The 16,137-nt window shown below is 40.7% G+C and overlaps 1 protein-coding gene across 1 annotated transcript in view; it reads right to left on the bottom strand.

The window, feature by feature from the left end:
* LOC133129365 (disks large-associated protein 2-like) overlaps nt 1-16,137 on the bottom strand; it is a 148,012-nt gene that overhangs the window by 66,958 nt on the left and 64,917 nt on the right. Inside the window, exon 3 of the mRNA XM_061243402.1 lies at nt 56-270. Within this exon, the coding sequence (XP_061099386.1) occupies nt 56-270 (215 nt within the window). The remainder of the gene's footprint in view (nt 1-55; nt 271-16,137) is intronic.

The following is a 16,137-nucleotide window of genomic DNA, read 5'->3' on the forward strand; positions in this document are numbered from 1 at the left end:
TGGCTAAATAACTGCGATGTAATGTAATATGAGCTGACAGTTCCCACAGACATACCTTTGGGGGTCTATATGGGGTCTCTGCATGACGGACTTTAGGGCGAGGGCGTCTGGCCGCACGGTTTTCTGGGGCGATGTTTTAGGGCTGCTGTCCGACTCCCCGCTCTCGTCGTCCCCCATGGCTTTGACATAGCTGCTGCTGCGCATCCTCCTGCAGGGGATTTCCTCGTCCCGGTCGATCCCCGGGTATCCCCCCCACTCGTCTTGAGGCACCTGCACCGCAAAGCAGAGAACAAGCAGAGTCAGTTTCACCAGCGGGCCTGCACAGAGAGCTCAACTGCGTGTCGCCTGCACAGCAAAGCAGAGAACCGTCAGTTTCACCAGCAGGCCTGCACAGAGAACCGTCAGTTTCACCACCAGGCCTGCACAGAGAACAGTCAGTTTCACCAGCAGGCCTGCACAGAGAACCGTCAGTTTCACCAGCGGGCCTGCACAGAGAACCGTCAGTTTCACCAGCGGGCCTGCACAGAGAACCGTTAGTTTCACTACCAGGCCTGCACAGAGAACCGACAGTTTCACCACCAGGCCTGCACAGAGAACCGTCAGTTTCACCACCAGGCCTGCACAGAGAACCGTCAGTTTCACCACCAGGCCTGCAAAGAGAACCGTCAGTTTCACCACCAGGCCTGCACAGAGAACCGTCAGTTTCACCACCAGGCCTGCACAGAGAACCGTTAGTTTCACTACCAGGCCTGCACAGAGAGCCGTCAGTTTCACCAGTGGGCCTGCACAGAGAACCGTTAGTTTCACTACCAGGCCTGCACAGAGAACCATCAGTTTCACCAGTGGGCCTGCACAGAGAACCGTCAGTTTCACCACCAGGCCTGCACAGAGGACCGTTAGTTTCACTACCAGGCCTGCACAGAGAACCGTCAGTTTCACCACCAGGCCTGCACAGAGAACTGTTAGTTTCACCACCAGGCCTGCACAGAGAACCGTTAGTTTCACTACCAGGCCTGCACAGAGAGCCGTCAGTTTCACCAGTGGGCCTGCACAGAGAACCGTTAGTTTCACCACCAGGCCTGCACAGAGAACCGTCAGTTTCACCACCAGGCCTGCACAGAGAACCGTTAGTTTCACTACCAGGCCTGCACAGAGAGCCGTCAGTTTCACCAGCAGGTCTGCACAGAGAGCTCGACCGCAGGCTGCCTGCACAGACGGTACTGGACAAACACATACCTTTTTGCAAAAAATCTTTCATTTGAATTAAAGGCAAAATTTTATCAAAAGATTTCATTAATAAATACAAGGCAACAAGGCAACATTTACAAAATCTGACTTTACAAGTATTGTACAGTATATCCTCTTGGCCATACTTAAAGGTCCAATATTGTACACCTTTCCAGTGTTAGGTTGCGATTTCCTTAAGAAGATGTTTGCGTGGTTTTAAGTACCAAAAACAAAAATCTCTATCCAGTTTTACATGCCCATTCTCCAGTGCCTCTCATGAGAACAGGCCACCAACAGGCTGTTTTAGTGACTGTGTCTTTAAGGCTCATTAATATCAAGGAACCTCTGTTCTGATTGGCTGGCTAGCTCCGTGACTAACTGAACGACAAGCACATGGATGTCTTCTGGCTACACGGTGGGCCATGCTGTAGGCGGACATATGCAAATTAGTGTATAGTTGTGACATCATAAACTTATCAAAGTCCAAATGACTGTGTGATTTGATGCTTTCACAGTGTTTTTATTGTTTACCTACAACTCCTTTATAATGAAAATAGCAAAGGAAATGTACATGCCACAATATGCTAATGTGGCAATATAAAAATAAATCATTACTCATGAATAATGGTACATTACTATAAATCCTGCTATGACTGGGCTATGACAGGGCATAGAAATGTCATTCCCCACAATATGGGACCTTAAACTCATTGTAAAATCTCACTTTCCCAGGAACACTTTTATATTTCCTGCACTGGCTAGCTGGTAGCATTAGCTCTGCCAGTTGCCTTTCGTTATATCACCGCTGGTGCAGAACACATTTTGCAGACACAACAGCTGTTGGAATTGGCATCAATTTGCCCACATACGTATGCTGTCCATGTTGCAGTAGACTGTGTAACAAATTGTCATTTGTACTGCAGTTGCTTGAATGCAGTATAAATTGCAAATTGATTACACAGTCGTAAACATAATTGGTTAATACAGAATCATGCTATAAAAGGGAGTTATCTTAACAATGAGCACATGGGTTATTTTATTCCCCAGTGTCCTAGGGGGTGTATCATTTTGTTATGGATGAGTGTTTAGTGTCAGGGTCTAAACCAATGCTCCCGACACAAGAAACCCTGCGTGCTTACGTATTTGGGCAGTGACACAATGTTTACTTTCTGGCTCTATACTCCAGCTCATTGCATCTGAAAAGAGTAGAGGTTAGAGTAGAGACTGCCAGCTTTAAGTTGTGGATATTTACATCAACATCCTTGTTGGAATTGCAGCACTGTGTATGCAGTGTCACTGTCCAGATATTTACAGACTGCACTGCATACAGTGTATTGTTAAAAAATGTTTTTAAAGTAACCCCTGAAGAGCTGCTAATTAGGCTAGGCTGCAACCAATTTAGGGGGTCTTAAAATGTTTCAAAGTGTTTTAAAACACCATAATCAGTTGGATTTTGAAACACCAATGCCCTGTCATAGCAGGATATATAGTAATGTACCATTATTCATGAGTAATGATTTATTTTTATATTGCCACATTGGGTACTTTTAAATTAGCATATCGCAGCATGTTCAGCATCTAAATCACCAGTATGGTTTCCAGTTCTTTAAGGCGTATTAGTAGACTTCAGAATATTGCCACCTCATTTCTCTGAGGTGTATTCACACCACAAAAATGGTGATGTGATTCTCAATCCTCCATAACAGAATGAGAGAATAACCGCTTACTAAACAGTGCTGTTGTTTGTGTTAATCAGTGATTTAGTATTAACACAATGTACTACACAACCTTGAAGTAAGATTGCGTGTGAAACAGTGTATGCATGAGAATATGAATATGTGAGGGGGAACAAGTCTAATTCTTCATGTAATGTAATAGTTACACTTACATCCATATTTTTCATATAAAATACTCTAAATCTGACACAAAATGGTGGAATATATGATAATTAAGGCCATGTGGGACAGTACAGATTCACTTGAATTGAAAACTATCTAGAACATTTCAATTTAAGGGTTAATTTTATTAACAGCTAAATTTCATTTAATTTCATTTTATACAGCTAAAATAAAATGTGCAATAACCCTCAAACTGTTTAAACAAAACATTTGAAGAGTGCAGAACACTTCTCCAAGCATAAACAATATCTATGTTTCTTCAGGCATTTGAGGTCAAAAATAGTATTTCAAAACATAAGCATGGCTGACACAATTTTTAACTACGCTTTTGCTTCGCAGTGGCTTCTATGGTCACTGAAATGCTATTTCAACATTGTGAGTGATAGTGTGACTGTAGACTGATCTTGACTGTTGACTTACAGTACGCACAATGTTTGCTAATTAAGTATTCATGTACTGTACACTGCAGGTAGAACAGACAAAGATAAGCCATTTCTTCACATTAAAAAGCAAGGTAGAGCTTAGCAACTCCAGAGTGCAGAGAGCAAAGCTAAAGCAAAAATAACTTCTGTCACTCTATATCTAATGTCCACTGGCATAAATAAATACATAAGATTAGTTTTTTAACAGCTAAATCAATACGCTCAATTCAACAAATTACTGGAGCATTTAGTGCTTTCAGGGACAGTAAGGTTTTACCATTTAAAAGGCAATTAATTCCCATAACATATATAAAAGTAAACGACACATTTCTATAATCATGACTGCAAATGTAATACTGTATATTGCAAAATCAATGCCTGTAAATGCTACAGAAAATCACAACAGTGATCATGTTCTGCCACAGGTTATTTAAACCATAGTACATTTCAGGTCTGTGTGAGCTCATTCATTTTCTGTGCAGTGAAATTTGATAAAATTGTTTGATAAAATGTTTATAGGCACAGCATTGTCAATATTATTTAAACTGCAGCAAAAGACAAAATAATTATTGCTGCAAAACACTGAACTGAATATATCACTCTGTAAGCATTCTACTATCGTGCCCTAAACTTTGTGCCTCATGTGGTCTTAAAATGAGCTAGATTTCTCATGGCTCATAACACTTTACAAGTGTAAATACAGCAAAATACAGAAGTGTCTGACCTGCACATCATGTTTTGCACTCCATGCATTAAATAATCACAAAAAGATATGTTTTGAGTAAAATATTTGCATTTTCTGAAATCCACAAAAGAAAAGATCACACCCTAATGCTAACATCAGCCTACAAAATAGATTTAGTACAAACCATGAGTATATATAAGTAATTTCATTTTTAGCCCAAAAAAGTGTAAATTTTTGTCGCACCTCTTTTTCAATTGGCCATATGACCTTGACCAAACTAGCTACTACCTGCATGCGATAACATTGCCAAACATAACCATCCGTTTAGAACTTCAGATTAGCATTCATGGTTAGTATTGTGTTATGCCATGTTAAGCCCATTGCTATTGTAGTAGACCTGTGAAATGGCATTGAGATTGATTTTGAAACAGGTGAGATATTGAGGTTCAAAATGTGCTATTTAGTGCCAACCAACAAAACATATAGTGCGCTACCACGCTTACTATAATATACCACAAGAGAGACCCCTGGTGCCTTTGGAAATTAATAGCAAAATTTTACCAGTGTCTATCACAACCGCTTGTTTACTGTATTTGCGAGCACATCGGGGCCCAATTACCCACATTATGATGAGAGCTGAATCAGACCATGGAGATGATTTCCTGAGTGGAGCTGTTGGAACAGAACGATAGCTGCCCCCCCCCCCCCCCCCCCCCCCAGCCACAGTGCCCCTGGGCTTCTTCATCTGCCTCTGGACAGACTAATTAGGCATTTTCCCTCTGAATCACACAGAGCCATGGGAGTCTTCATTCACCGCCACTTTCCTGTTTCCAACTTGCTTTCTCCGTTCGTCTCAAAGTTGACAATATTAATCTGTCCTTTGTACTTTGAAAAAGTTCTGCTCATTATCAGCCAGACACTTTCGGTCAATTTGGACAGCCGACCACCATTTCTAAAACTGTAAACAAGAACATTAATTGCAAACATTTAAAATTGTATTTCTTTTTTGCTTATTTGTTTGTTTGTTTGTTTCAATTTGCGTTTCATTTGCGTGTTTGTGCATGCATGCGTATACATTCCTGGACATAGACAGTGGGCTCCAAAATGATTGTCAGTTTGGCACCCCTGATAAATCTTCACAAAAAGTGCTTTGACTTATTTGAATTATTTGAAAATAATTTAAAAATTATTGACATATGCATATTTTCCGTGAATTAGTAATTGAGAATTATTAAAATATATTAAAATAAAAGCATATGGGTTTTATGCAGCATTTCTTCATAATTTCCTCTGTACATATAACAATGCAGGTACATGTCTGACTGGCTTGGGGTATTCAAAAATCAATGTCCAATGACATTTGATACGCCAACAATGACACACTTTAAATCTCATTTTAAAGAAAAAAAAACAGATAGACTAATCAAGGGTGACTCATGGTGGGCGTGTGCTAAATTGTGTGTAGTAACACAGCGCTGTGACACAATCAAGCTTAATCAAGGCTAATAACAACGGTCATGTTAGCCATGCACAAGGATAATAATAAGGATACTAGTGTAGAAAAGAGAAATACCACAAACAAAAGAGAGGATGATGTTCTTCTCAGGCAATGACCTCACGCATAATATAAATTCATATGACGCCGGTCTTATCTGAGACACTGCAGTGGGACCATTGATATACCGGCCCCAGTCTCATATTTCAGTTTCTGCATCTTCTGACTCCATACAAAGTATGAAACATAATGTATTTCTTAGCTACTCAGGGGAGTAGGGCTGGTTTGTTTTCAACATCTTATTGTTAAACAATTAATGTGAATAAACAAATGAATACAAAAAGAAATGCATAAAATTTGCCACAAGACAATTTCTCCTAAATCCCGAGAGATCTATCAAGCACGCCCAGGGGAATTTGTACCCCAGTTTGGGAACAAGGGCAATAAATAATTTACTCCTCTTCATTCCTCAAAGATTCAGAAATTCAGAAAAATTCAGAGTGCCTATTCACCGGAAACATATTGTCCTATATTCTATAAACATTTGTCCTCCATACACGTAAATACATGTGCTAGATCTTTTTCTTAAAACCACAGTTTGGCATTAACTAAAAATATTGCTGTTTTGCATCTTGCTTCTAAGATAAGGACAATTGCTGATTGAATCCAGGCTGTTATTAGACACTAAAACTACCCCTATGAACATAAATAAAACTGCAATAAAATGTTCAGTGTAATCTACCAAAATACTTAAAATTTTCATGTAAATATTTATTGGTTTATTGGCTAGTGATATACTTTTGGAATATTTTTGTTCATTTTAAATTTGCACAGCAAATTTACAGCAATATCAATTGCATGACGAGGCAATTTATTTTTCCTAAATTGTGATGACATTTTTAAAAAGGAAAACGCTTCTCTACATACAGCAGTAAATTGTCTGAAATAACAGCATCACATTTCTTCTCTCAGAATTCCTTCTTCATTTTTACACCTCAAGATTCATCTTGTGGGGATGTGGGCAACTGTGTAGGTTGTAACCATAGAAACCAAAGATGAACAAGAGATATTACCAACTCATAAGTATGTACAGTAACAGCAAAGATGAGGTTTGTGGGAAAACAGATATAAAAAATCGTAAATCGTTAAGCGTATATAACCTGTAACTAAAATTTTCAGGGGAAGGGTTAAAGGAACATACTGTAAGGTTCATATTATGTCAACACCAGCAATACAAATTGCCCATAGGAATAAAAAATGACCTTTGTGCAATTACAGTGTCAGCGAGGTGTTAGGCCCACAATGCAGTGTGTTAAATAGAATAAATGAAATTACAATATTATTTGCTCCTCTCTATACAGCTTTCAACTCACTATTGTCTACAGTATACACTCAGTGAGCCCTTTATTAGGTATTTATTTTACTTATATTTTAGACTTATTGGTCTTCTGCTGCTGTAGCCTAACCACTTAGAGGTTCGACACGTTGTGTATTCAGAGATGCTCTTCTGCATACCACTGTTGAAATGCATGGTTATTTGCATTAGGGTCACCTTCCTGTCAGCTTCGACCAGTATGGCCCTTCTCCTCTGACCTTTCTCTCTCTTGCCATCAGAACTGCCACTCTACCATTCAAACTGTAGAGACTGTTATGCATGAAAATCCCAGGAGATCAGCAGTTTCTGAGAAACTCAATCCACCCTGTCTGGCACCAACAAAATCACGGTCAAAGTGACTTAGATCACATTTATTCCCCATTCTGACATTTGGTCTGAAAAACAGCTGCCACATGATGGCTGATTAAATATTTGCATTAACAAGCTTGTGTAGATGTCTACCTAATAAAGTCATTACTAAATGTAAGCCTCACGCCATTGGCTGTTGTAAAGATGCTCGGTGTGGCCTGCTCTTCTGAACCACAGCTAGCCAGAAGTGCAAATTCCTCAATGTGACCACTACAAGGCATCATACATACAGTAGTGTGCAAAAATGTGGGCACCCAGGGTCAAAAAGCATTTTCAATTAATATCTAAGTGAACAGAAGCGAACCTGACCCCTAAATGGTACAATATTAAACATGGCATTTCTTAAAATCTTTGCACCCCACTGTAAGTCATCCGTCATCTGCTGCAAAGATGTGAAAGTGTCAGAGCCTGCTGGATCCAGCTAAGATGCTTGCGTTTTTTGCGAAGTGGCGCTCTCCGGAGGCTGAAATTGAATCAGTTTCGACTGTAGCGGGAAGCACTCTCCGGAAGTTGCGCAAGTGATCGTAGGACCTTTCACGGATTGGTCTGCCAGGTGCCTGCGTTTGGTCTGCAGGTGAAAGCTGCACCTGCAGTTTCCCTGTTGCTCCTATCAGTCGCCCTGTCATCTGGCAATAACTGAGTTGCTGAGTTGGTGTAAGAAGAAGCAATATATGGCAGAATGGAGGAATGACACTGCACTAATGGGACAGTTCAACAGGGTATCAGATGTGTACGTTACATTACATTACAGTTATTTAGCTGAAGCTTTTTTCCAAAGTGACTTACAGTTGATTTGATTAAGCAGGAGATAATCCTCCCCGTGGGGTTAAAAGCCTTGCGCAAGATCTGTGCAGTTCTTATCGTGGCTACTCCCAGGCTTGACCCACCAACCTTCCGGGTCCGTGCACAGTGATATGCAGAAGAGCATCTCAAAACACACAACGCATCAAACCTCTTAAGTGGATAGGCTACAGCAGCAGAAGACCAATAAGTCTAAAAAATAAGTCTAATAAACACATAATAAAGTAGCCACTGAGTGTATTTTTTATTAAGGCTGTCAATAATTCTGGATCCCACTGTACCTAGTAAAACCAAACCTTTATTGGAATTGTTCTTCTGATAACAATAAAACAAAAACCTTTTTGCTACATACAATAAAAATATCTCTCTCAGAAAAGTTTGCCAAATTCTCTTTCACGACGGAAAGCAGTGAATTTATTTAACATCGGAGGTCATGCTTAAGACTTACCTGTTATTATATGCTTATTCTGGACTTTTAGCTAATTTGCATTTTAATTATAATCTTGTAAAGTACATTAGGTTGCTTACATGAAGCAAAAAAAAACATTTTTATTATATAATCCAAAATAGCTGGGTATAGCCTACAGTATATGTTATAGTTCATAAGTGCTACAGTATCTAATTTGAAACTGCTGATGAGGCAGTCTCTTTGCAGCGGCAAGCCACTTTTCGAGAACGCCACATTTTAACCCACTGATTATCATTACTGATAATTCCTGTTTTAAAATTCAGCAATAATACAATTGCTTTTATGTGTTCATCTCATTAAATTTACTCTAGCAAATAAGGCTTTACATTTTTTTTTCTCATTTTAAAGTTTAAAACCTTTCTGAATGGGGATAGATACAAATATAGTATATATCCCCATCTTTACAATAGCAAATAAAAGTAAACCAAAGTCACACATTATGTAATAAGGTTTAGGCTTATCATTCAGTACTTTCACAAGAAAAAAATGTTGTGAAAAATTTTGTATACTGTAACTAGAGACAAAATGTGTTAATGATATAAAACAAATTGTCCAAAGTTTCTTCCAGGTAATGGAGACTGCTGAGAGAATATGAAATGAAATGTAGTATTACAGCTGCCAAACACCCACGCTTTGGACACTGGAGTCAAGGCGAGCCCTATAGCAGCTGGTAGTGAACACACACAGAGCGATGATATTCTATTGAGCCTCTTTAAAAGGGTCTTCTCATAACCTCTCAGGAGGCGTTCCTTTCCAGGACAATAGATGATGAAAAGTTTGATGAAAAATAGATGATGAAAGTTTCAACCATTCTACCTGTCTCGCTCCTTGGCCGCTATGCTCATATCGATAGCTTAGTGACATTCAAAGGTGTTCCTAAGTTGCTGCCAATTTTTTCTGCTGCATTAAAGGAGTCTCAGTGCAGACAGATAGATGACAGATGATAGATAGATAGACAGATAGATTGAAATTAGCCACGACACCGGGCAACCCCATACTCTTTGTGAAGAATGTCATGGGAACTCAGATGACCACAGTGAGTCAGGACCTCGGTTTAACATTTCATCCGAAAGACGCGGTCATATATAGTCGTGTTCACTGCACGTGTTGTCTCCAGGAACAGCTTGGCTAATCAGAGGACTGGGTGACGACATACTCGTGATGAGCCACGGAGGAAGCAGACTGGGAGGCAGCTTTTCTGGAATGTTCCAAAACTCCCAAGCACGACACGCAAGTGCATCTCAGGCACGGTCAACAGTGACACAAACTGAGTCAGAATTGAGGAGGGAAAAGCAGTGCCCCAGGATAGTGAAGGACCTACTCTGCTGTGATACTGTACGTTCTGCCCTTAAAGTTCCCATATTATACAATTTTTCAGTGTTTCATTTTAGGCCCTGATATCCAGTTTGACATGTCCATTCTCCAGCACCTCTCAGCAGCTTTACCAAGAACAGGCTGTTTTATTGACTGTGTCTTTAAGGCTCTTTGATATCAATGAACCTCTGTTTTGATGGGCTGGCTAGTTCCAACCAACTGACCACCATCCATGCTGAGCACTTCCCACAAAATGGGACCCTTAAAGGTACAATAGGTAAGATTTTTGTGTTAAAATATTGTTTCATGACCATTGCAAATCCTTCCTATCATTGAAAAAGGCTCACTGACATGTTGACTCACCCTCTGACTGTGTTTATAGTCCTTAAATTCGCGTCTCAAAATATACAGTTGATGGCCCGACACTGTACCAAAACATTGTATAACTATACAATAATTCAAGCTTATTGGTTGAAAATTGGTTCTAATCGCCACAGCCAATGGCGTTTTGACGTCAGCACATTTACAGAGAAGGGGGGGGATAAACAGTGTTGTGGTTTGAGGGTGTTTGTTGCTGCTATTCCTCTCATGACCGTTAGAAGTCCGAAATTACCTATTGTACCTTTACAGGACAAGGTTGAGACCATGTCCTGAAATCCGCCGTCAAATGTCCTTTAACTTACAAGTCAAATCAAGCATTACAAATCCTCTCGGCAAACTCAGTTTGAAGAGATAGTTCTAGTGATGGATAAATTCATTTTACTGTGTTTGTGAAGAACAAAACGCATTGCTTTAAATTGTTAGTCAAAGCGGAGGACAAATGCTTATTGGATCGCAGCCTATGAGGTGCTGGAGTCATTAAACTTCACGGCTCAAAAGGAAAAGGCCATTAACCTTGGTGCCCCAGATAAACTGCGAATGCAAAGGCCTTTGAGGACCCGAGGACTACTGCGAGCAATAATTACCACTGTAAATTATAATTTATAACTGCCATACTCTGATTAGCGATGCTCCCTCAGCTAAAGCGACAGACAGGAGTCCTCTCAGTCTGCACATCTCTCTTTTCCCACCCTCCCCTCTATGCAATCCCCTCAGTGCCCCCAGCCTTCATATATAAATTCCTCCCACGCCATCTTTCCCATCCCCCCCCCCAACTGCGCGTGGGCAATTTATTTTCTGGGCCGAGGATGTGTAACCCAAAGCCGCATAGTCTGTCTGCAATAGCGGGGCAGGTGGCGAAAAATGGAACCGCGGCTCTTCCAACATCTCCAGAATTCAGTGAATGTCTGTTGCACCAAAGTAGAAGCTCTTCCCGTCACACTTGAGCTGACATAAGCCTTGTAGTGAAAGAGGGGAAGGACAGGAGGAACTCTCTCAAGCCAGCCTGCCTGCTTGGAGACAGGAACTCACATTACCTTCAACTGCAATATCGTAAATGTAACGCACTCAGCATATTATTATCGAAAGACTTATCCATGACTGTGCTTAGTGTGTATCGCACAGATATAAACAAGACCTAGCCTTTATATCTGAATCCTGTGTAATTGCAATGAAAGCAGCTTTCGGTAATAAATGTAGATTCGATTATAGTCATTTGTATTTCTGTAACCTGTCAGTCATAATAGTTTTGCACTGTGTAAATGTGTGTCTGTTGGTTTGTGTTAAGGGAATTGTTTTAAAAAGCACACTTATGTGAAGACGGGAGGTTATAGGTTAAACAGTGTTTCTGGCTGGGTGAAAATATTGGGGTTAGAAATGTATTTGGATTCACTTTAGTCACAAACAATCTGTTTGCTGCTTTAGATGTAAGCGGTGTAGTTCCTGCAGTGAGAGAAAAGTTGCCACCCTGCAAATCACTTTTTTTTTTTTTTTCGGAAAAACAGGGCTGCCAAAAATAAGAATGACCAAATGTTCCGCTGAAAAAGTACTAATGTTCCAACACGAAATACAATTTTTTTCACGGAAATGACACATCAGTACTAGGGAAAGGAATTATAAAGGGAGTGACAGTAGAATTATTCTCACCTAAAATACATCTGAGCAGAATCTGTTACCAAATCCACATTCTCAGGAGAAGACTAGCAATGGTATTAGGCTCAGTATCAGTATTCGGAATGCAAATGGAGAAGAATTCAAATGCTGAGGGTTTATGGGAAAGCTGTTTTAGCTGACTGGAGGGCAGAAATAACCACATACCTCTACTGAACCATGTCCAAGTTTCCTCGCCTTTCATCAGATATATAAAAGACTGGCTAGTGCAATCTCACAATGTAATATGTTTCGGAATACTGAATATACACTCACCGAGCACTTTATTAGGTTTATTATTATTTATTAGCCTTTTTTTTTTTTCTACTGCTGTAGCCTATCCACTTCGAGTTATGATGCGTTGTATGTTCAGAGATGCTCTTCTGCATTCCACTGTTGTAAAGGTGTGGTTATTTGCGTTACTGTCACCTTCCTGTCAGCTTTGGCCGGTCTGGCCATTCTCCTCTGACGTCTCTCATTAACAAGGCCTTTCTGTCTGCAGAACTGCTGCTTTTTTTGTCGTTTGCACCATTCTTTGCAAACTCTAGAGACTAGTGTGTGCGAAAATCACAGGAGATCAGCAGTTTCTGAAATACTCAAACCACCCTGTCTGCCACCAACAATCATTCCATGGTCAAAGTCACTTGGATTTTTCCCCCATTCTGATAGGTGATGTGAACATTAACTGAAGCTCCTGACCCCCTACATGACTGTATGCATTGCACTGCTGCCACACAATTGGCAGATTCGATAATCACATGAATAAGTAGGTGTAATAAAGTCAAAATTGAGTGAATGTATTTCATGACCACCAATAACATGGGATACACACAACCCTGCTCCCCAACCCTGTTCCTGGCGATCTACCATCCTGTAGGTTTTCACTCCAACCCTAACTCAGCACACCTCATTCAACAGCCAGAGATCTTGTTGAGGTGATAATTAGTAGAATCAGGTATGCCAAATTTGGGTTGAAATGAAAACCAACAGGATGGTAGACCACCAGGAACAGGGTTACATGACTGCTGCTCCACAACATACAATGTGAGCATTTATCAAAGGCTACAATGAAGGCAGCTAAAACACATTATTTATTAACTCTTGTGAACACTGTTTATTTATTAACCCTTGTGTAGTCTTAACATTCTGTATACTCCCCTTGTCCTGAGGGTAAAAAATGACCCGCCTTCACTAAACCCTTAAAGTAAAGCAGCTTAATTGAATTTTAAACCCCAAATCTATTTTGCGTGAAGAAACAACCTGTCACTCATCACAAACTTTGTCATCAAATTTCAAGTTGAAAAAAGATCATTTAGGGGGTTTTCTCTGCTGTAGAAGCCCATAGTGGCGGGTCATTTTTGACCCTTTGTGACAACACAAGGGTTAAATCTGTAGCACTTTACAATTTTAAAGCACAGGTCACATTTTCATGTTACTGGCTTCTTACGTGTGCTACCTCACTACAGTGTTCTGAGCCTCCTCACCCATATATTTCGCACCGCTGAATAATTGCTTTTTGCTGCTGTGGATTCCAGGACAGCAGGGGGTGGGCAGTGAAATGCTTCACCCACCGCGACGTCCATGCTACGTGCGGAAAACGAGCCATTTACTTACACACACAGAACGGTGTGTCGCTATTATGACAAACCGGGGATCTGGATGAATTAATGGCCTTTAAAATGCACTTTTAAATGAGATTCGCTAGCTTTAAAAAACACCCCCTGTGGTTAGATCACTGGAGGGCTGCCTGTTTGGCAGTGTCAAATTAAAAGACACCCATGTCAAACTGGAGCACAACGCAAATGGCCAGTGTCTCAACCTGCTAATAGACCGCCATCTTTTATATCATGTACTTTGGGTTTCTCCCAGTAGACATGTTTTCCATTCTGATATCCCCCTGTGCGACCCCTTCTAAACCACAGCCTGGACACATCCCACCCACCCCCTATCCCCCTGACTCTCCATAGCTCAAACAACACCCTCCTCCCTAGCATACATGAGACACCTTTAGATAATTAAATTTATTTTTTTTTTTTACCATTTTACCAAAGCAGTGGGATTCTTCAATTCTAGTTCTATTGACTCTGGAAAGAATGTCCACAGCCAGTGTACGAGAGACAGCTGAGGAGAAGGAAACCATCGCTCCTGCTTACTACAGTTTACAGTCTTTCCTTAAAAGCATTCCTGTGCCTGCCATTTCATTCAGGTGTCCATTCATGTATATCAAACACCTTCCTTATCTTTTTATATCTTGGTGGAGGGCCCCAGCAGCAAAAATATACACGTATGCTTATCTCCGCTTTATACTTTTCATATTCTTGCAATAACTAATTAAGCTTCGTGTTCTATGAAAACTGAATAAATCAGGCTGAAGCCAAGCATTATGTCATGATGTCATTCATGCATTATGATGTATCTGTGGTCTGCTGATGCAGTGTCACAGGGCAGCATGTAGAGGGTTAATCAAACAACATTTTGGCCTGTCCTTCATCAAAGTACACCATCAAGGCCCTTGTTGCACACCTGCATGCACCAGGACTGAGATACCCATAATGCACTATGGGGATAGGTTAAACAGCAAGTTCTAGGCTTGAAGTTACAATCACGCCATTCCCAAAACGAGAAGGTAAATGGTAAATGTCTGAATTAATATAGTGCCTGAACCAAAGCGCTGTACAATTTACGCTTCTCATTCACCCATTCATAGACGCACTTACACCCCAACGGCGATTGACTGCCATGCAAGGCACCAACCAGCTCATCAGGAGAAATTGGGGGTTAGGTGTCTTGCTCAAGGACGCTTTGTCACACCTAGGGCGGGATCGAACCGGCAACCCTCCGACTGTCAGACAACCACTCTCACCACCTGAGCCAATGCTGCCCCCCAGGATCGCGTGTGACAAAGCAAAACGTGCTTCCTCACGGTGCGTTTCTGACATCGTACGACCTTGGGTTGACCTCTGCCTGATAGCCAGTCCACAGATGAGTGCATTTCTCCTGTACATTTCCATGGAAATAGATAAAAAATGAATGCACTAGGCGGGTTTGCGTCTTGACAGCTTATTTATTAAAATTAGCCTGGCAAGCGAGTCAACCAGATGTCCAGGCCTGCCCCCTGGACAGGCGGCCTAACAGTGGCAGGGCCATTATCCTAATCAGCCTCCATAACGCTAAGTGTCAAACACAGACACAATGAGAGTCATTCTCCCCAGCACACAAGGCAAAGGAACACTTAGCATAGCATCGATGGCGTGCATGACTGCACATGTGGAGGACAAACAATCACAGGGTTTTTGCTGCATTGATGTTTTTCATACCACCTTAACGGTATCACGCAAAAACAGTAAAATGAATGAAAACACCCGTGAAACAATTGGAAATGGTCCATGCATTCAGTGGAACTTTAGCCTTTACTGCAGTTCAAGTTATTTGCGTTTTGACTGCTTTCAAGTTGACAGACACACCAAATGAACTTCAGTAGAATTTATTAGATACATTTATGATCGACACTGCAGTCCACTGATCACTTAGAAACGGTTGCTATGTACAATTTCCTCCAAAACCTAGCTCCAACATTGCAACATTGCAAACTCTGCAACTTTGTAGCTGATTTCTGAAAAATAAAATTCAGAAAAAAGTTTATTTTGTAGGTGGCTAAAAGGTGTTATCGGGGAACATGTAAAACAGACATTAACCTGAACGTCTGGAGGGGGAAATTTTTATTCTATTCCTCAAGCCAAAGAGCTAAAATGGAAAAGTGTCTGTTGAGGAAACATTTTTGTGGACGGCCATACATCAATACTGTAACAGACACACATTTGCTATTAGCTGTATTTAGCCAAGCGATTAAATCAAACCAAAGTTAATTAATCAAATGCACAGTTATCAATAGCTACAGCAGCCAGTTGTGCTGGCAATTAAATGTTAGTCTGTGAGCGTCCATGTGGCTTGTCTAAGCGGTAGTGTGGTCCTTTACTTCACAAACTTTATCCAAAGGAAAAACCTAGTACAACACAAACCTAAACTGTTTTACCTACAGTATACTGTATTTGCA

The sequence above is a fragment of the Conger conger genome, chromosome 5 (genome assembly GCF_963514075.1).
Source record: "Conger conger chromosome 5, fConCon1.1, whole genome shotgun sequence".
NCBI classification, from domain to species: Eukaryota; Metazoa; Chordata; class Actinopteri; order Anguilliformes; family Congridae; genus Conger; species Conger conger.